General features: G+C 45.7%; 2 protein-coding genes across 3 annotated transcripts in view; one reads left to right on the forward strand and one right to left on the reverse strand.

The window, feature by feature from the left end:
* Positions 1 to 1,276: 1,276 nt before the first annotated feature.
* On the reverse strand, positions 1,277 to 8,421 carry LOC143316251 (uncharacterized). 2 transcript variants are annotated; one of them, XM_076724111.1, is made up of 5 exons: positions 8,035 to 8,421; positions 5,958 to 6,131; positions 5,141 to 5,397; positions 4,665 to 4,961; positions 1,277 to 4,003 (listed from the first exon to the last, which is right to left on the reverse strand). In XM_076724111.1, exons 2-5 carry the CDS (start codon positions 6,103 to 6,105, stop codon positions 2,873 to 2,875), a joined length of 1,833 nt encoding a protein of 610 aa, XP_076580226.1. In that variant the 5' UTR covers positions 6,106 to 6,131; positions 8,035 to 8,421; the 3' UTR covers positions 1,277 to 2,872. The 2 variants fall into 2 exon arrangements, with proteins under 2 accessions (XP_076580226.1, XP_076580225.1); XM_076724110.1 differs by having other exon boundaries at positions 4,650 to 4,961.
* Positions 8,422 to 19,654: 11,233 nt separating this feature from the next.
* xirp2a (xin actin binding repeat containing 2a) overlaps positions 19,655 to 21,089 on the forward strand; it is a 46,154-nt gene continuing 44,719 nt past the window's right edge. The window contains exon 1 of the mRNA XM_076724096.1: positions 19,655 to 19,733. Coding sequence (XP_076580211.1) covers positions 19,732 to 19,733 — 2 coding nt within the window. The 5' untranslated portion in view covers positions 19,655 to 19,731. The remainder of the gene's footprint in view (positions 19,734 to 21,089) is intronic.

Genomic DNA, 21,089 nt, shown 5'->3' on the forward strand with positions numbered 1-21,089 from the left:
TAGTAAACGAAGAAGTTTGATGATTGCAGCTGTTTTATGTTGTCAGTCAGTCATTAACTGCCGCCTGTGCAGAAGCTCTAATCATGTAATTACTGATAAACACATGAATCAATTAAGAAACACTTAAAAATGCTTTTATATCCACTTAGACTCTATGGGTTTGAAGTGTGAAATTTGAGAAAAAAAAAAAACTCAAAGGTAAGTTTAATAATAAAAAAAAAACTTCCAGAGCTTTCACACTCATCTCCTGACCTTCATCACTACAAACACCTACGACCTGATGTGTGATCACGTGACTAAACCTACAAACTGATTGACTGGCTGGAAGAAAAACAGTAAGTGAACAGCAGAGAGTGACGCTCAGCTCGTGTTCGCTGAAGGAGGAAACTACCTGAAGCCGGGTATTTGGCGTGTTGAGTGACGTCACATCCGCTCAGCGTCTCCGCTTTGCGCGTAACTAACCGTAAGAGGCCGACGGGCAGGTGCGAGGAGACGAAGCCGGCGGAGCAGGGGGATGGAGCTGAGACCCCCCCCACACACACACACACACCCCTCCAGAGGCTGTGCTGCTTCTCCCTCCCTGTTGCCTGGCAACCTAACGGTACAGCTCCCCTGCCTGTGATTGATCAGTCCTGCTCTGAGCTCGCTTATGGGAGGGGGGGGGGGGGGGGGGGGGGTGTGTCACGTGATGACCTTGTGTTCCTGATGAAACCTGCTGGTCCTGTCGGACGATCATGAAGCATCACCTGCTGCGTGGTTATGCAGCTATACATGAACAGGCTGCTGGGGGGGGCAGTGTCCTCCTGCCTCACCCAAACACAGCGTTAACTCAGCGGCGCCCTCTAGAGGCCACGAGGCGCAACGCATCCAAACTGGAAGCACTGGTGGGTATGAATGAAGACGGGACAGCAGCTGGAGAGACGGGAGCTGACGTCAACATGTCCCCGAAGCCCGAGCTGCTGTGAGCATCACTGCCAGCTTTCAGTGAGAGGACAGAGACAGAGGACAGACTGTCCCGAGGCAGAAGACGTGTAATCAACAAATTTACTGACGTCAGAAAGAAATGATTAACCCCTTCCGGCTGGACGATGTCAGAGGGAGGAAACGAGCAGCTGATTGTTAAGCAACGGGCGCCATCTGCTGGTGGAAACGTAGAATACGCCTGAGAGAGTCACAGCTGTGAGAAATGACTTTATTCATGTGCATCACGTGGAGTCCACTGAGGGACAGTTTCTGGAGAGTCAGAAGAAAGACATGTGACCACCAACACCATGAGTGGACGGATGTCAAAAAGGTTTTTATTCACACACTCAGAAATGTACAATCATCTGAAAAAGAACGCGAAATAGATTTGGCCCCCAGTTTTGGCAGTTTTGAGAGACAAAGTGAATCAGCCTGACCTTAAAACTGTTCACGTGACGGTAAAATGAGAAGTAACATGCACAGACAAACGTGTGTCTAGTCTTACGAGATGCTTTGGCACGTGTGTGTGTTTCAGGTGGATTCACACCAAAGAGACAGCGACAGAAGGCCTGGAGAGGCGTGTTTGAAGGAGGACTTACAGAACTGAAATCATTCAAATTGGGGGAGATATCAGCAGGTTTGTTAGTTTTAACAGCTCAGGTTTGTGTGCAGGTTTTCCTTCATCCTGCGGTCGGAGGCTTTGTGTTTTATGTTGACGATGAGAAGGTCAAAACTCGGGCTGAAGGCCTGCAGCCATGCTAGAGGCTCTGTGAGGCCGGCTAATGCTAACACTGACAAGCTGATGCTAACTGCAGGATTTTGGTACTGAACAAAGTCGAGCTCTGAGCTAACGATGCTGCTGCATGGAAAGTTCAACTTGCTTACTTTTCGGCTACTCGGAGGCATCAGACGGATGTGAGCACGGCACTGACAGATCACATTTTAAGCTGATATGGCTAAACATTAGCAAACGGGCGCCTACTTACACATCCAGCAGACAAAGAGCAGCATTAGGAGGCGTTTTTGTGTCCACCTGATGAATTTAAGTCCTGTATTCGCTTTCCTTTTAGCTGCTAAACGCTGCTTTATGTGCACGTGCTAGCTGCTAGCTTCGTCTGCCATTTGGTGAAGGACGGGTGGTGTACAGTGGGGTCAGCCGGGGCAGCAGAGAGTGAGGCAAAGTTAGAGGCCAGACAACCAAAACAATGCTAAGCTAAACTGATCAGTGTTTATGAGGTCATCACTGCCATTCCAGCTGCTTCAACAGATGTCAAAGTCATAAAACTCTTCCTGTGTGGAACATGAACATCTGTACAAAATCTCATGCCAAATCATCCAATAGAAGTCGAGAACAAAGAGCACAAGGAGGGAAAAAAAAAAAACCTTTCGAATGAATTCTGACTGATTTATGTGTTTTCATCATTTTACAGTTGGTGTTGAGCCTTGAAACATCTAAAGTGAACACATGCTCTACAGACAGGCATTTAAGAACGATCAGCAGCAACGATGGGACACCAGCACAGCGGAAAAGAGGGAAACGATACGAGCACCTCAAAACCTGGATTCGTCATAGATGCCAGTCACAACCACGAAACATGCTGTGATGACCGAAGACTTCATAACAGGGCATAAATTATACAAGTAACACAGAGGAACACTGTTTTATTGGGCCTCGTCTCTGCAGTGTTATAGTCTTATTACCTAAACGACAATCTGAGAAAGGTTTAGAGACGAACGGAGCTAAAATTAGACCACCTCTTTGAGCCTTCTGGGTTCAAATCTGTGTGACTCATTCTCTCTTTGGAAGTGCACTTATCAAGAATAAATCAAACTCTGGTCGTTAAAGGTCACGATTCTTGAAGAAAGATTTGCAGACGTTGGCGGACCTCTCTGCGACGCCTCTGAATCATCAGGTGCTGTCTGAGCGCGACGCGTTTGTTTGATCGGCGTCTCCCTGCCTCGTTCCCTCCTCTGCCTGCTCCGCAGACCCCGCCGGAGCCTCAGTCTGTGAGTCATGATGGTCTGGATTGTTCTGGAGGTCTGTGGGGAGCTGCTGTTCGCCGGCTGCGCCAGCAGGGGCAGCGCCGCTCTCACGGGTGTCTGCATGTGAGCAGGTTTGGGGAGGCGGGGGCTCGGTGGGGTCGGGGAAATGGCAGGGGTCGCTCTGCTGCTCTGTGTGGCAGCGGGGCTCTGTGTTTATTTCGGACTCTAAGGCCGTCTCTACTGTGGGGAGTGTGGGGGTGACGGCGGCGTTTTCGCCCAGAAAAGCGGCGGCGGCGCTCACGGAGCCGTCTGTCTGATAGTGCTGCATGGACGCGGCGCTGTGGAACGGGTTACTGAGGCCCATGAGGGCGTTGTTAGAGTAACTCAGCACTGAGGGAAGAGGAACCGAGTAGGGCGGAGGCCCCGTTCCGTGCAACGAGCAGTCCCAGTCTTCCTCCTCTTCCTCCTCGTCATCATCATCGTCGTCGTCATCTTCCTCGTCCTCCTCGTCCTCCTCTCCGTCCTCGGGGTCGATTGTTTCTAAGCTGTGCGTGCTGCAGTCCGACAGCCCGCTGCAGACGCTGCTGCCGTCCTCGTCTTCCTCATACGCTTCGTCATCCTCATCCTCCTCATCTTCCTCCTCCTCCTCCTCCTCCTCTTCCTCTTCTTCTTCCTCCTCCTCTTCTTCTTCCTCTTCATCTAGACGCGGATCCGTGTCGCCTGTGCTCTGGAGGTGCATGATGGGAACGTGCGGCGCACCGCTCATCAGTGGAAACTGCAGGTTCGGCTGCTGCTGCTGCGGCTGGACCAAGGAGGAGTCGCCATGGTAACCGTTGCCGTTGGTTACAAGCTGCTGCTCCGGCTGCTGCTGCTGCTGCTGCTGCTGACGATGATGATGATGATGATGCTGCTGCTCCTCGCGGCTCCTCTCCAGCTCCAGCTTCATGATGGTGTGCAGGAAGTGTGTGCGCACCCGCACCGGGTTGAACTCCAGGCGTCCTGTGGTGTTGCTGCAGCCTTCTTTGGTGCAGCCGCAGGGGAAGGACATGCGGTCCACCTGAGGACAAAAAAAAACCAAAACAAAACAGTAGTAACAGAAAGGTAAACTCTGTAGCCAATCACAGCAGCAGTCCACCGTGGCTGTTGTATAATTAAAGGCCTTCATGCAGTAGAACCTCGTGCACTGAACGCCCTGAAATTCTCATCGGCTTCATTCTCATCATCCTCCCGATCCTTCGAGGAGGAACGAAGGATGCATGAAAACATTTTTCAAACATCAGGTTTTAACCCGACAAACAAAGACGAGAAGCGGCTGTTTGAGAGTGAGGGCACCGCAGGCGCCGGGCCCCCTGGGAGATGTTAGCGGGAGCTGCTCGCTGTAGTCTTAAAAGCTTCAGAGTGAAGCAGAATGAAGTCCCAGCATGGAGTCGCTGTGTGACCTCAGCACTCCTCGCGTTACTCTGTGATTCCAAACGAGCAAACGCTCAAATCACAGACGGGACGATGCAACAGCGAACGACGGCGATGGACAGCTGTCAGCGTTCACACACGCAGGTAACGCAGCGCGCAAATTAAGGAACTACCAATTAAATGAATGCTCCCTGGAGAAGACCGAGACCCTCTGACTGCAGGAGGAGTCATTATGAGAAGTTCTACTGCACAGACACACATGAATAGCTCTGAGTATTATAGATGGGCCTCACCACAGTTCCATTTACCTGGCACTTAATGCCGGCCAGGCTGCAGGCACAGGTCTCCGGGTCGCAGATCCCCCGGCAGCGGCACCCACACTCCTCTCTGGACATGCGGAGGGCGCGCAGCTCGTGCTTCTCCTCCACGTCGATGCGTCGGACCCCCGAGGACCGCAGGAGGGCGCGGCGCCGCCTGGTCGTCAGAGGCTGCAGGAAGAAGTAATCGTCCACCTCCGTGTTGTCCACATCCAGGTCGTCTTCGGAGATGTCATCGAGCGTCAGGGTGTCCGCCTCCGTGGATGACACGGTGCCGTTCTTAGTCAGCTGGAGGACAGACGCAGTGAGTTAGATTAAAAGTACACACCTACACGTACATTAAGACCCCGAGAAGCTCTGAAGACTCGTTTAAAACACATGAGCAATGACTGTTTTTCTTAAGATGCATCATTTTGAAACTCCACCACGCTGCAGGTACATGAGGCTCGCTGAGCGCTCCCACTGACTTTGAGCTTGATGGCGTTGAGCTTCTCCTCTTTCAGATGGTCCCTCAGCATGTTCCAGTGGCTCTGTTTCTGCTCCATGGCAAACTCCCTGAGGGTGAAGCGCTTCACCCCGCTGTGCCGCGGCGACATCCCCAGGGTGCTGCCGCCCTGCGTGGGCACGCTGGTGAAGCCCTGCCGCCGGTTGAAGTAGTAGACGGTCACGCTCTCGAAGTGCACGGTGCGGCCTCGCAGTCGCTTTGACTGCTGCTGGAGAGTGGCTGAGAGAGGCGGGAAACAGACTGAGTAACAGCAAAGAGACGCGGCCGCACTTTGAAATGCTGGAGCGTTTGCCAAGAGCGGCCTTGAGTAGCATCAATATAACGGTAAAAGTTAAAAAAGAGTCTACAAACAGACAAACAAGATCCGTTACACAGTAAAAACAATGCAAAGATCAACAAAGCTAGCATTAGCCACCTTAGCGCAGTGGTCATATCAGACCAAGAGAGGCTTCAACTTCTCCTTTGTAAGAAGAAGAGAGTTCAATTTCTCTAAAGGAGTGAGTTAACGAGGGAGGGGATAACCACCAAAGCTAAAGTTCAAGTGGACGTAGCAAGAAATCAGACAAAGGTCTTCCAATCAAAGTGAGTTTCAAGATGCTGCTAATTTACATCAGTGGTCTCATTAGAGGTCCTGCTGGCTCTCCAGCAGATCCTCGAGGGACAGGATCAGCTTAGAGCCAGGTCCCAGTTTTCCTGTCCCTCTAAGACAACTGCATCTCATTAAATGTGTCGAAGGCAGAGCTGAAGTGAGGTGAGATCAGGTGGACAGGTGAGCTTACAGTCCAGCAGTCCGGAGGGGACGGGATGGTTCAGGCTGTCGCTGCTGTTGCCGCTGTCGCTGCAGGAGACCTCGTCGTCATCAGAGCCCTGCAGGGACAGGTAAGGGGCCGGGCCCTCCTCGAGCTTCCTCTTCAGGATCCCACTCATCGTGTGGCTCCTCCCACTGGTCGCACCTGCGTGAAGGACAAGGGGAAAAGTCCCAGTGATCACAACGATGAAGACGAGACAAAGTGGGAAAGAAGTTAGAAATGTGGATCATCTGTGTGAGAGCGTTTCAGGGTTTTGTTGAGACGTTCATGAATAAATGAGGACTCCTGCATCATCGTAGTGCGGACAGTTCAAAAGACAACCTGACTCACTTCCACTTTTCCCAGATCACACAGCTGATTCATTCTGCTTTAGTCCTGAATATTCTTTAATCTGCCAGCGTCAGCGGCCAGAGGAAGAACAGCAGCTCTCAGCTACGCAGCTAAACACCTTTGTCCGATTCTGCTTTTTGTTTGTTTCAGATTAAATTAGTGAGTTATATCAGAATTCACCTCCTTACAGCTGTCAGAACATAAGCTAAACATGTTTACTTCTGCTGTGATGCTGGACAGTTCAGTGTGGGGGTCTATGGGGACTGACCTGCTTTTGGAGTCGGGCTTAAGCGACCATTCGAGGAACTGCAGCTTTTGGCACTTCCAAATATTTTCTTCTGGAATTATTATTATTATTATTATTATTATTATTATTATTATTATTATTATTATTATTATTATTATTGTTGCAGGCTTAATTTAGCTTTGGATGCACAGTGTGTCCTCCAGTAGAAGAGCAAATCGACTGCGTACGTATGTGTATGAACCTCCAGATAACGTCTTTTTCCAGTCTGCAGTTTCAGATCTGAAAGCTCCATGTTGAATGACCAAGGTCACCTCATAATTTCAGCTTGTTCATAAAACCACGAGGAGCAGATAGAAGGCAGTGGCTGGTTTCTCCAGTCCACCAAAGTGCTGCTGTTGTTTATTTCTAATGGATTTTTTGTTGACCAGCTCCATGAACTCAACCACTCGATGAAGCAGGATGTGATGTAAACCTTTGTCTTGAACTGACCGCTTAGACAGAGAAGCAGCTGAAAACTTGGCACCGCACCGTCACGGGTTGACAGGTGACCTTGCCAAACTTTGTGACTCGTGTCAAACGAACTGTTGTGCTCGTTAAGGTTCAGATTTACTGATATTTTGCGGCTGTTTTTGTGGAAAATTGAAGCCACAGCAACTCTGATGAGAGACAACCGGCACACACTGCAGTCCTAAAGCAGATGATGAGAAGTGCGTCTTGAGCCGGCCCTCGTAGGCTTTGTCCATACTTAAATTTCTAATTTGTAAACACAGTTGAGCTGACTGCTTGGACTGGTGGAGGATTACATCATATGCAGCAGAGCTGAATGCTGGCCCAAGCTTTTCCTCTCTCACAGGCTTTGTCTCCTTTCTCTTTCTACCTACTGCAACACAGTTACTCCTCTGTGCCATGTCCTTTCCTGCCTCTTCATTTCCATTCTTTATTTTTTATTTCTTGCCCTCCTCATGTATTATTTCTTCCTATTATTTCCCTTTCTCCACTCTCCAGCCTCCATGTTAGTCAGTACTCCAGCTCACTGCTTTTTTTTAAAAAAACTGTAAAGAGCAGAGAGCTCTGGAGTAGAAGAGACACTGAACACATCATACTACGTAGCATCTCTCTATGTATGTGATGTCACAGGTGTTGCAGTTTTTCCTGGATCCAGGAGGGTTTCCTGTGCTGCCTGCCCATGCCTCTTTAACCTAAACGTCCCTGGTCGAGCTCTCTTAAGTGGTGCCATTTAGAGCATCAAACCTGCACACACACACACACACACACACACACGTACAATCACGCTCACGTGTCTGCATGCATGCGCAACCTCCCACTCCCCTTGCATGTCCACATCCCCAGCACTGACAGGGGAATTCTTATTGACAAATCAGCATCATCCTGTGACGTGATTAAATCTCACCGCGCCGGCGTTGCTGCATGCACAAAGGCTTCCTGTGAGTCTGTTTGACCGTCACTGACCTGTTTCCTTGGCTCGCCTTTGGTTTCCAGGAAGTCCTCGACTCTCTCCTCTGCATCACACAGTGCTCACCAGCAGCGGCCAAACATCCCCATGTGTCGTGATGATGCAGTGAGAGCTGCCATGATGCCTGCTTTCTCTCGGTCTCTTCCCAGCAGCCTCTGGCACTGTTGTGCAGCACTGAACACCTCAGCCTCTGTCACTATCTTATGCGTTCTCCCGCTGCACCCTCATCCTATGCTCATACTGTCAACTCTCTCACTGCCTGATCCTCTCAGCTCGGCACCCCCTTCCTTTCTCCCTCCCTCTCTCTCGCTCTCTCTCTCCTCACAAAGACTTGTTAGCTCGATGCTGCTGCCGGCTGGAGCGCTGGAGCTTGACTGAGGTGAAGCAAGCCCTTCGAGATCACAGAGAAAGGGGGGGTAGTAGATGTGGTGGTAGATGTGATGGGGTGGGGGTGGAAAGAGTAGATGCTGCTATGTGAAATACAGCTTTTCCACAGTGGTCAGGATAATTATGAAATATATAAGCAGTATTTCCTCCGATTTTCCTGCAATTACAATAAAGACAAATCAGCATTTATAATGCAAATCTAACATGTGACGTTCCTCCTTTTTGTTTCTGAAAGCTAATTTGAAATTTAAATTGATAGCGGAGACAAACAGATGAGAGGAAACAGAGACAATGACTGGGAAATCAATCATTTTCACTGTTCTTTCATGCTGATAAATACTCTGAACGCAGTGGGGTCGCTGACATTCATGTAGGGAGCAGTAACGTCTTTATGAGGCTAAAACACACAAGAACAGAAACGGGCAGCTGTTGTTGACCGCTGTGACGACAGGACCAGTGGAGAAAAAAGGGTATGTAAACTAGGTGACAGATAGAAAGGTTTAAATGCCATCATTTTATGCTTTTTTAGGCTAATTGTTTTTTAAAAAAAATCATTACCATAGAGCTAGTTAGCTAACTAGCTAGTTAGTTTAATACTTTGTATGTCTGTATGTCTGTGATATATATATAAAGTAAAATGTATATGGTATATAAAATAATTTACATTGAAGTCAACATAATTGACAAATTAACACTTTAATGCATAGCTTTTAGGTAGCTTTTAGCTGGATTTGTATTCTCCACCATGACTGGAGTTAGCTAAGGTGAGCTAGCCAGCAAGCTTTCATTTGATATAGCTCTGTCGTGTTAGCTGTGTAGATGTCTAAAATTCATATTCCGGTCTGAACTAAATCTGTTTTGCCTTTCCTGGGCAGTGTTCTTACCTTGTGAGGCAGCTGGATTGACTCAAGAATCCATATGAGGATCTTCTGGCAGCTACACGTTTAAATGGGTGTGACTGCTCATTTGAAAACAACAATGGCGGCTCCCGGAGAGGTCAAGATGGCAGCTCAGTCGATGCTAATTCAGAAGCTCTGCTAACCAACTAATACAAGATGTTCAAAGGTGCTTCTTGGTGAGTAAAATAAACTTCGACAGTCTTTCATGTTTTTGTGAATATTTCATAAAGACTGACAGCTACACCAGCTCAACTCACAGAGAATGGATTTATAAGCTGGTCGGTTTGGTTAGCAGAGGATGGGTTAGCATCAGTATGGGTGAAAGTTATAGCATAATGTGCTTCAACACTGGGGCATAAGTAAAAAACAATGACAAAAAAAGCTTGTATTTCACCTTAATTAGTCACTCACTTAATGAACCACCCGGCAGGGACACTGAGTGACCCAAATCAAGCGCAGCCACCATGTTGCCGGACACACAGCTGCATGCTAGGTGTGGCTAACAAGCTAAATGCTAAAGTCCTCATGGTGGATCAAGACTGACTGTTCTTATGCTCAGCCAGCAACTCTGCAGAGCAATATACAGCTCAGTGGACTGGTTTTACTGGTACAGAAAGGCTGAGTGGAGTGGTTATACTGGGACAGAGAGGCTGAGTGAAGTGGTTATACTGGGACAGAGAGGCTGAGTGAAGTGGTCATACTGGGACAGAGAGGCTGAGTGGAGTAGTTACAATGGGGCAGAGAGGCTGAGTGGACTGGTTATACTGGGACAGAGAGGCTGAGTGGAGTGGTTATACTGGGACAGAGAGGGTGAGTGGACTGGTTATACCAGGACAAAGGCTGAGTAGACTGGTTATACTGGGACAAAGCAGCTGAGCGGACTGGTAGTTGACAGCAGACGGTGAAGGACAGTGAAGGTGCAGAGCTCACAGGAAGTCATTCAGACAGGTGAGTGCAATACACTCACTGATAATTGAAACTCTCTCTACAGAGTCATCGTTGCCAGGCAACATAGAGTTGTGTGCGTGTGTGTGTGCGCACTGTGCAGCTCCTTGTGTGTGTCTGTGGCTGCAGGCACTGTACAGTTAACTCTAATGAGGCTGCACTGTATGTTTATACTGGGTTTAAGTTGAATTTATTCCTGGTTTGGTCTGATTTGGTCTGCATCTCTTCTGCGTCATACAAGGATTTTAAGGTTATTTAAACAGGACTTGAGGCAGCATATGTAGGGACGAACCAGGCTGGCTGACATGCAGACGGACGTAAAATAAAAATGCAACGGGAAGCATGACATGCAGTGGACCGGCTGTGTCACAGTCACAGTCACCATTATAACAGACACTTCAGCTGGTCTGTGCCCGTGTGTCACAGTGGGTGATGAAATTTTACTTTATTTTCAGCTTAAAATTGTCTTTCAATGCAGCATGAGGCTTGCAAAATTAGAAAAAAGCTGCTTTAGTTGCCCAGGGCTGATGACTCAAGCCTCTGTGAAGCTGCACACACGCCATTTCCAGATGTTTTGTCAAGTCTGTGCACACTGTGTGTTCAACAGAAATGTAATTAACATGTGTCACATGTGTGTCCTTTAACGATAGCTGTATGACGGACGTGAAAAGTCATTAACTCAAACTGATTTTCAAACTGCTTCCACTGGTCTGCTGTGTGGGAGATGATACTCATGTCGTGACTGTAGTACCCACTAACCAAGCTCTGCACAATTTTCTGAGTATTTAAAAAAATTTCACTGTTTATTTACAAATTCATTCATTCATTTTCTGTATTTTTGCCTCTGTTTGTTATGGTCTGATACCATTTATGTAGGAGAATACTAAATGCATTAATGTTAGATAACACGCTAAGCTAACACAGTAAACAGTATGTCTGCTAAGCATCAGCATGTTAGCACAAATGCTAGTATGCTAGCATCGCTGCAGACAGTCAAATTTCTGAGGAGTCATTAGTAACTCAGCATGCAATTACAGATATATTTATGTAAATGTTCATTTACAGATACGTGACCTCAGTGAGCAGATTCATCCCCAGATTAAAAAATCATCATTTGGCCTCTTTCACACATTTTGACTGAGGTGGAAATGTGCAAACTAAAGCAGCTGAGCTGAATTCAGCCATTCTTCATTTCACTGTTTACACCTGTGTGCATTTAAACCTAATGGAAACCATATTATATAAAGATCAGTTATATACCATATTATATAAGGCACTTTGGAAGATTTTGGATGACATCTCTTTCAAAAAATATGTGATTAACCACCCAACCCCCACTCACAAGCCCCTAAATATTGTTGCTATAGCAATGCTAGACCCTGAATGTTCTATGTTCCCATTATAAAAAAAACCATCAGTGATAAAGCCACCAAGAGCCTTAGCCTTGAGTTTGTATGTACTGTACACGCACACACACAGTGACTCGGCTTCATCTGTCAGTTAGACATTTTCTTTTTCCAGTGCAGCGCAGAGAAAGTGGACTCACGAGAAGCATCTCATTGATTGATGATTAAAAAATGCTGATTTGCAGCTGTAATTGATGCATTTCTAATATGGAAATGGTCACAATCAACCTCGTTATTATGTTGTGTTAACGTTTCATAGATGAGGCCAAAGTGTGGTTGTTTGAGTGGAACATAACTGCGCCGCGTCGAGGTCTGCAGCAGCTCATTATTGTCCTCCGTCTCTGCAGCGAGGGGCTTCAATTATTACTTTAAAGGGTAATTAAAAGGCTTGTGGGTGCTGTTTGGATGGGTGCTGGATGAAACTAGCGGTGCGTGGAGTGAAATGTCCTTGACCGTGAAGGCAAAAGGCGTAAATCACAACGTAAATCTTTTATTCTGCACAAGGTGTTTGAGAATTTAAGGAGTGAAATGAGAAGTTACTGTGTTTACTGTGAAGGAAAATAAGCTAAAAAGCAGTGATTTTAACTGAATAATCAGGGTTTTTTATATGTAGTTTACTATTATATTCAATAACTAATACCTGACCTCCACTTGCTGTTGGAGAAGGACATTTTTTGGTTTCGTGCTGTGCTCTGAATCGCCTTGTTTTCTCCTGGCAAAGATGGAGTGGCAATGTGCTGGAGAGACGGAGTGATCCTTCCAATCAGCTTCCATGGCAACGGGCCACGAGGGGGAGGGAAGCGGGGGGGGGGGGGTGAGTCGGAGGAGGAGGCAGCTAGAGGGGTTGTGGGGGAGGTGGGGGCTGGGATGTGGCAGCTCCTAACGCTGAAGCATGAGGGGAAAGCTGGAAGAGGTCTGCTTTTCACAGCGAGAGGAAGAAGAGCACGGTGTGTGTGAACAATGGGCACGATGAAGGACAATGAGACTGTGGAATAACTGTCCATCAGGCATGTTCTGACCATGCCTACCTATTAATTATGGGATACATCCAATGGCTTCATTGTTGTTAACATGGAAATCATGAAGCAGGAACACATGCTAATGGCTATGCTGCTCTATCTGCATATAACGAGGCTTCTTCCCGCTAAAGTCTGTGCTGATGTGGCTCTTAAGGTCACAAGAGGACACTGCAACCATCTGCACATGTAGCCGTAGCTGTGACTCTCTGTGCACAGTAATAAATAACCAACAAAACATACTAAGATCCATTAACACTGCTGTTATTGTGTTTCATGTCTGCAGGAAAAAAGACCAAACAAAGTAATCACTGTAATTATCTTGTATTGTTCCCTTGAAGGGACCTGCAGTGTGTCATTGGAAGCTACTAAATGACTTTATCGTGACCTACCGGCCATCTGCTGCGTGACAGTGAATTTCCTATAATATTACATTAGTGAGTTTGTCGTGACAATATTTAGTCTTATGTGTCGCAGGTGACTGTTTTCTGTGAAAAAGCCTTTAAAAACCCGACTGTACACGAACCGTCCAGCGGCAAATGGCAGCATCTAGCTCGCCAGCGTGGTGGAGCGTGTAGCAGCTAAAGAGCCAAATATTTGTCTCAGAAGTTGAGACTTGAATATGAGACTTGATTGATCCAGAAACTGGACTCTGAATCGATGCTAATGATGCTCTGGATCTGCCGGATGTGTAGCTGTTTGCTAACACGTTAGCCTCATCGATTTTGTAAGGTGATATTATGTTTATGTTGACCTTACAGGTTGTTGCGCTGCACCCAGCTGGCGGAAAAATCAATTAATGCAGATTGAAGTGCTCGAGTGAAAGTACAGTATCACTGCAGCGTGCTAATGACGTCCCTGTGGGGATGTGTTGTGTCTTAGTGACTTTTTTGTCCACTCTTTCACCACCATAACATATGAAATAGGACCAGTTTTGCTGTGGTATTTGGAGATATTTACCACTGGAATACCATGCTGATTGTTTTGCAGGAGGTCTGAAATGAAGTGATTTACCATGGTGTCTGGAGGAGCACGCTTCTCGGTCAGTGACACCATCCTTTCACGGTAACTTTTTGCTTTAACTTGAGTCATAAGCCCATCATTAATTCCCAGCCCCTGTCCGGCTGCACTGCCTGCTCGGGTGTAATTGTTTCCCCAGGGATCCAGATAAATGGCTCAGCTGTCTCGCTGCTCCGTGACCCATGGACCTGTGTGTGTGTTTGTGTGTGTGTGTGTGTGTGTGTGTGTGTGTGTGTGTGTGTGTGTGTGTGTCTCTACCACAGGGGAATAAATAAATGGTCTGAATTACATCATTTAAATATAATCTATTAATCGTATTTCCATTTTGAGCAAAGCAACCGTTTTTACAGCTGATTTTTAAAACTGTAAAAACAGGATAAAACTAGTAGTTAACATAAAAACGCAGGTTTGATGATGCATAACGTGCACAGCTCAGTCCTCACAAATATGACGGCAGGGAGAGATAAAGAAAAACAGTGGCCAAAGCTTTTTTTTCCTGGGAGTCATGAATGTCAGTTCACTTGAACCGAAAGTCTGTAAAATACTCTTCCAGTGCATGAATCACATTACTTACTTGGCAAGTTAATGTTCCCACCTGCATTCCCCTCTGAGACTTTGTGCCATGCATATTTCCACTGGTGTTATTCCATTCGGCTGTAATTAACACATCAGTGATTCATTGTCCTCCTGTTGGCATCACTTTGGGGACAAAAGCTGGATGTAAAACCAGACAAAGCTGTACAAAACTGTTCAGAGGGATGTTTGTGGGATTAAATGCAACACGAATTGTTTGTTTTTAAGGATGCAGCATTGCGTGTAAATTGAATTGAGCCGTGCACTGTGGCTTTTTGTGCAGGGGAATTGAAACCCAGCACAACCACACAGGTGTTTTCACGTAGCTTCTCTGCTCAGGTTGACTTTGGTTAAAGCTGTGCTAGCAGTTACATGTGATCACCAACTTAATTTACTTGCATGGGACAAATAAATCTGCATTGATGCACAAGTTTTTGAAGTTGACAGAGAGAAATGGAGGAGGCTAGCCTGCTGCATTGCATCAACTTTATTTGAATTTATAGTCCTGTTAGCAACTGAGCTTGATTGTGACTGACTGGCATTAGCATGTTATCTTGCTACAGTAGGTCCCCTTTGATTCACCACTGTGTGGTGTGACCAGTCCTGAGACATTCTGATGTCACAGACAGGCACAGGTATGAATGTTAAGTTGAATTTAAGGCTGAGTTAAGCTGCTTCAGCTTCAGGGTCCTGGTCTGCTCACTGTCCCACTGTCGTGGTTTGCAGGGACACTTGAACTCAAAATGTGCGCTGTGAAAAAAGAGTGAGGCCGATGTTAATCAAACCAAATCTAATACTATGCCCACGCAGTCCTGAGGAGAGGTCTGCTCAGTCATGATACAGGAGAAAACACCTGTGTGGGCGGACATGGCCTTTAAAACGGCACTTATTTTGAATCCTGGCCCTCTAGATGCACACTGCTGCAGATTTGTATCAGAGTGGCTATTTGATTACAGCTGCACTCACCTGGTGTCGCAGGAGTAAATTGGACCCTCATCAAATGGATAAAAGGGAAAATTCACAGAACCATGTTCCTGTGATGAATAACAGCAGGCAACATTAACGCCACTCCGCTCCCAGTTTTATTTTTAATTGTTTGTTACCAACAATAATGACTTCAGGTGCTGCTTTCAGCCAGAAAAACCTCAATAATTAAAATCCTGATGAACAAATCTCAATCTATTATCCCTTCTCAACATGCTGATTCAATTGATTATATCTTGAGCTCCTAAAATGTCAAAATAATCAAACTCATTGGCAAGTGGCACAGAGGGAAGCTCCACACTCAGGAGCTTTAGATATGCACAGAAACCTGCTATTTTCCACAAATGGAAGATTTTTGAAAAGGCCTGAGGCAGATATTTACACCATCAACAGACACTGACCTGAAATTTTAAGTTTCTGAGGGAGTGACATCACCTTCAGTTAAATCACGCTCTGCTGCGCTTCCACGTAGTGAACACTAGAGGGCAGACTTGGCATTGAAATCACATTGTAGACATGTGGCGATGGAGTAAGAGCAGGGAAATCTGAGGGCCCTTCAAAATCCTATCACTCTCATTTTAAGATGAATGCCCATGCCGCCACATTTAATGGCATATTTTATTTGAAATAGCACTTAATGATTCATTTTACTGTCACCATTATATGTGGAAATGGGTCAATAAGCCCTGCAATGGAAGAATTCCCCACTGTTTTTTTTCCTGCTTTGCTCAGGACCAGCAGAAGCTTATACAGAGACCCTGGAAGGTGCCCAGACCTTGCTTTGGAAACCAGAAAGGGCTCTCTTGTTAGATTGAGTGGGGTATTTTCTCTATAAAACCCTGAGGTAAATGAGATTTTGTAAGCATGTCAACCCAGTGGCCCATTGAAAGACCAACGCAGCCCTGCAATTTCTCTAAAGGCCTTACCTTTCCAATACACAGCGGGTCCATCTTTTACCATGTTTTATTGCCCCCCTTAAATCAGGCTATAATGTTGCAGCCAGCTGTGATGAATGTGAAAAAGACGAGCCGAGTCATTTTTTCCTACTCAGAGAGAGGAGGAGGTGGCTGAGAACCGGTCAACAGAGCAGATGGCATCCCCGTCTGTCTGCTCTGTTTAAAGAACACTGCAGGCGAAGCCCCAAGTCAAACAAGCCAGCTACACGGCCCGGGATGATCTCAGAGCTTCCACTCTCGCTTTCCATCCTCAAGACATGAAGATTTAAAACCCTGCCTGCGCAGAGCACTGTGTCCCACTCTAAAGCCCCACTTTTCCTGCCATTAACTGTTTTGTTGTTTTGATCGCGTTTCCATTCATTCGCCGTGTCTTCGCCTTAAAAGACTCCTGCGCATGCAACGCTCTGTTTTCACTACTGCTAGATGAGACTCTTACTACTCTGCATCGCTATGCTCTGGTCCTATCAGATGACCTGTTGAAGGTGAGGTAGGAAGTAAAACCTCAGTAACTGGAGTGCTGTAGCTGTCACCTGATCCTGGCTGACTGCTGAGTCTAACCCCGTGCCTAGAAAGTGAGCAGGAAGTATCATGGCGTGTGTGTGTAGAGGGAATTGTATAGTTCAAGGGATTCTCTACACATAATGATTTAGCACTGAAATATAGTGACGTTCATTTGTTGTGGAGTTTCTGGACATTCATGTGAAGATAAATGTTCAGCTGTGGCTCACTTTATTACAGAAGCTTATCGCCCCATTACTGAGAGCAATGAGTCACTACAGTCCCTGATGCCATCAGTAATGGGGTTCCGCAGAGGTCTATTCTTGGTCCATTAATATTTACATTAGGCTAATGATTATGTGTTTATTTTCTTGATTGATCTTTTGGATATGAAATGTCAGATAATACAGAAAAATGTCGATTACAGCCCCTTTTTAACACAGTCCAAAACCGAAGAAGGTTCAGAAAACAAATAAATATTCACATTTGAAAAGGTAAAACCAGTGAATTTGGAGCGTTTTTGACATAGAAATGACTTGAAATGTCATTTGTTTTTTCCAAATCTCAAAACTATGATATTCATCCATAAAGTTCTACTATCAAAGCTTCCAAAGTAGCGATCCAGCAATTACTCGTGTTTACTTTGCACCTTTTAAACTACCATCTCTTGAGATTCTTTGGCTGTGTGGTTGTTGACGTTGTGAGCCACACCAGTGCAGCGTAAACCCGTTTAAACTGGGTTGTCCATCTTGTTTTCGAGACTTATTTAAATGCTAAGGAGGTCAGAGGTCTGCTGCACAACTTTGTGGTCGCCTCTACACCAAAACAGTGGACGTGACGTGGCTTAAACCCTGATCTGACTCTGACTGTTGATCATATACGGAGGATAGAGGAATAAACCAACACTGTTCTGAGAGCTGTCGAGAGGCGTTGTGCTAAGTGGAGGAAAGCAGGGCCTGAAGACGAACTGGAGGAGGTAGCCTGAGGATAAATGATCAGGCCAAAAAAAATCAAACTGCAGCTAAACATTGTGAGAGTGTCTGCGGGGAGATTTTTCATTTAAGATGAGATAATAAGATAAAACTTCATTGATCCTCGCTGAAAAATTAAGTTACTGAAGCATCAAACTAATGGAGGAAAGACAAGACAAATAGAGGGATATAAAAACCCAACAAAGAAATCATTAACCGTTAAAATACTGAACAAGGAGACAATAAAACACAGTGTTTACAGTTACAGGGTGTTGTTAAGCAGTGTTTTTGTCAGTCATCGCAGTAATTATGGAGGATGGATTTATCTAAACACAGGATGTACTGTGTATGTGAACATGTAGCTTTATAGGCTACGATATAAGCGTATTTAACAGCCCATCACTCTTAGCGGCCATAAGCTAACGTTTCTGATCATTAAACATGAAGCTTGGCTGTAGAAGCGACGGCTATCATGTTAGCGGTAGCTTGTTTGCATCCAACAGACAGATAGCAACATTAGCATGAGCTGAAGTCCAATATTCAGCCTTTGTTTCCCCCTGTGACAAACAAAACTGGGCATATAATTTGCTAAATGCTCCACTTTGTTCGCCAGCTAGAAGCTAATTCGCTGCTAGTAGGTAGCGTTAGCATTTAGCAGAGTCTATATGCTTGAAACAGCTGCCTGTTGTGTTTGAACCTGAACAGTATGAAGCTGTAAAATGAAAACAATTAGCTGAAAGATGCTAAATAACACAGTTTCTTTAAGACTGTACTGATCGACTGAGAGGAGCTCAGCTTCCACTAAATGTCATCTTTGGCTGAGGAGGAGAGCTGGAATCAGAGTTTCTTCTGAGTATGGCGTGCCCTGTAATATCAACAAACCAACAAGAATGAAAAATGTGTGGTGAGCTGTGACAGATTTTCCTGGCTACAGCCTTGAACAGATTTTCTGCTTGAATCTATGTCAGTCCTGTCAGATGCTTATAGACTTCTTCTGTGTTTCCAGACTTTTTCTTGGGAACCAGCAGGACCTTTTGGCTCCGTAAGAAGAAACCCAGTTAAAGTATGTTAAGAGGGGGAACATACTGACAGCGGCTTTTAATAGTTTGCTGAAACGCTGGACGTTTGTGAGAGTGCATGCTTGTTTCTGACACTGTAGACAAAATAAGATGAGAATTGCCACTTGTTCTTATCTTATAAGAGGGATCATATTTCAGTCTGTCCTCTAAATAAAGTCGTCTGGAGCCTTCGGCCAGGAATTCAACAGGGGAGCAAACACAGAACCTGCAACATATTTTATTTAATAGAAGCAGACAGTGTTTTCACTTCACCAGAAAGTCTCTCTGAAGCCCCACTAGGGCTGAAATATTGTCTTGTTGTATTAACGAAAAGCTGCTCTGGAGCTGTGAGTTCGGGGGCATTATGTTTGCTCTCGCGCTGAATTCCACTCAGCCCTGCACTTAAAGCTGTATGTGTGTGCATGTGTGTGCGCGTCTGCTGTCGCTGTGCACAAAATTAAGATGCACATCGCAGAAAATTCGTCCAGAGCGCGATCAGACGTAACGCTGTTGTATTGGTGGGGAGCTGCTGTAAGCTGAGTGGCCTGAATGGACACAGGATCCAGCTGAAAGTGACACACATACCTTTGGCCCTCTCTGAATAATGTATCTGCCTCTGGAGTGATAGTGTGTCCTGCAAAGTACTATCAGATGCATATATCATGACCGTTCATTCATTAAGGTTGGATTATCTGGGCTGCTTCTCAGCTCTCTCTGCGTCCGTATTGATGCTCCTATTGTGGCTCTGGCCGACTGTTTCGGGCTTGTAGCTCCGCGGCCTTTGTTCCTACCTGATCCTGTAACTAAGCTGTCAATCTCTCAGGGCTTCCTCTGTCAGCCGCCTCTCCATCACTTGACCCATGCTCCTCTTTCCCGGCTCATGGGAGCATAAACAGGGTGAAGATTTGGACTGACGTGGCCCCGCTCCCTCCAGGATGTGACGGTCCAGAATGAGCATGACAGGATGAGGAGCAGATGACATGTGAGTCAGGGAGGAAGCCGAGTTAATGTGTTAATTTCAGAGGGAAGGAAAACACTCCCGTGGAAGCGTTGGTGTGGCTGGTGAAAATTTAACAATATGCCCACCATCATGGGCCAGTGGGGTTAGTTGTTAAGGGCTTTCCTTGATTTGTTTGGGAATAATGAGCTTTCATTCCCGCCCCGACCTGGTGTTCAAGGCAGGATGGGTGAGGCAGAAAGCTGCTAATCTGTTTCCTGAAAGCCTGCAGAGGGTCCCTCATGACCAGTTGATCAAAAAGTAAAGCAGATTTGATTACTTTTTTTTTTTTTTTTTTTGCTGGCTTCACTTCAGTTTCTGGGGTCCCACAGTCCCCAATGCTGTATGTGTAGAAATAATAACTCTAAAAATCCATTTTTTCTTCTCCTCTGACCTTATTAAAACCCAATATGTGGAAAATAATTGAAGCGGTCATCCTGTCGTTTGCCACAATTTGGGTTTGTTCATTAAATGAAGGTGAAAAAACACATAAATTACCATGAAGTGCTGTTATTACATCAATTAAGAAAATATTTTATATTCAGTGTTGGCCAAGGTGCTTCAACACTTCAGTCTGTGACATATTACTCAATTAGAAAATAATTGCACTACTTCATTTTCGCTCATCTGCACCAAACCAGACCAAAGCCTCACAACACGACCAACTTATTCTGTATTTACGGTGTATAAACAACAATACGTGTGTTTAAAGTACCAAAAGACACCACAAAGTGACACCGGCTCATCCATGCTGGAAACTTCAGGAGTGAAATGCTACCAGGGCTAGTTGGTGAACTGCTAGCTAGCGAGCTAACCATTAGCTCAAAAACACTGTTGTCTCTCTGCTGCTCTGTTTGTTACACACCATTTAGCTCTTTAATAACTTATTGAAAAGGGAAAATAACACATAAACTCAAATAGTTTTAACCTACTCAAGCTTGGTCAGTTAGCAAACTTGTTAGCGTGTCATTTTAGCTTGGTCGCTAACAACTCCAAACTATTTCTTTCCATCTGTCGCTCGTCGTGTCAAAGGTCACCAAACCCTGAGCGGAACGACTGCACGAATCAACTTTGACTCTTTGGGCAGATCCTCTTATCCTGCTGCTTCCCCTCCAGTGAATTGATTTTAAATCCTGGTGTGTTCGGGGTTTACAGTGCACCTACGCTACGTGAAGCAGACAATGTTAGAACTCACTAATCCTTTCAGATAAATACTCAATTGAAATCAGTACAAAGACAGTATATATATGTTTGCACTACTGCGTTACTGCAATAGTCCAAAACACTGTATTTTTATCATCCAGATATTCAAAGCATTCTTATTTTTACACTCTTCATGTG

Source organism: Chaetodon auriga, chromosome 23 (genome assembly GCF_051107435.1).
Source record: "Chaetodon auriga isolate fChaAug3 chromosome 23, fChaAug3.hap1, whole genome shotgun sequence".
In the NCBI taxonomy this organism is placed as follows: domain Eukaryota; kingdom Metazoa; phylum Chordata; class Actinopteri; order Chaetodontiformes; family Chaetodontidae; genus Chaetodon; species Chaetodon auriga.

Coding starts and splice junctions, on each gene's coding strand:
- LOC143316251 (XM_076724110.1), bottom strand. CDS start 6,105: ATGAGTGGGATCCTGAAGAGGAAGCTCGAGGAGGGCCCGGCCCCTTAC. Junction 4,962..5,140: donor TCAACGCCATCAAGCTCAAA/GTCAGTGGGAGC, acceptor TCTGTCCTCCAG/CTGACTAAGAACGGCACCGT. Junction 4,004..4,649: donor GCCAGGTAAATGGAACTGTG/GTGAGGCCCATC, acceptor TTTTGTCCTCAG/GTGGACCGCATGTCCTTCCC.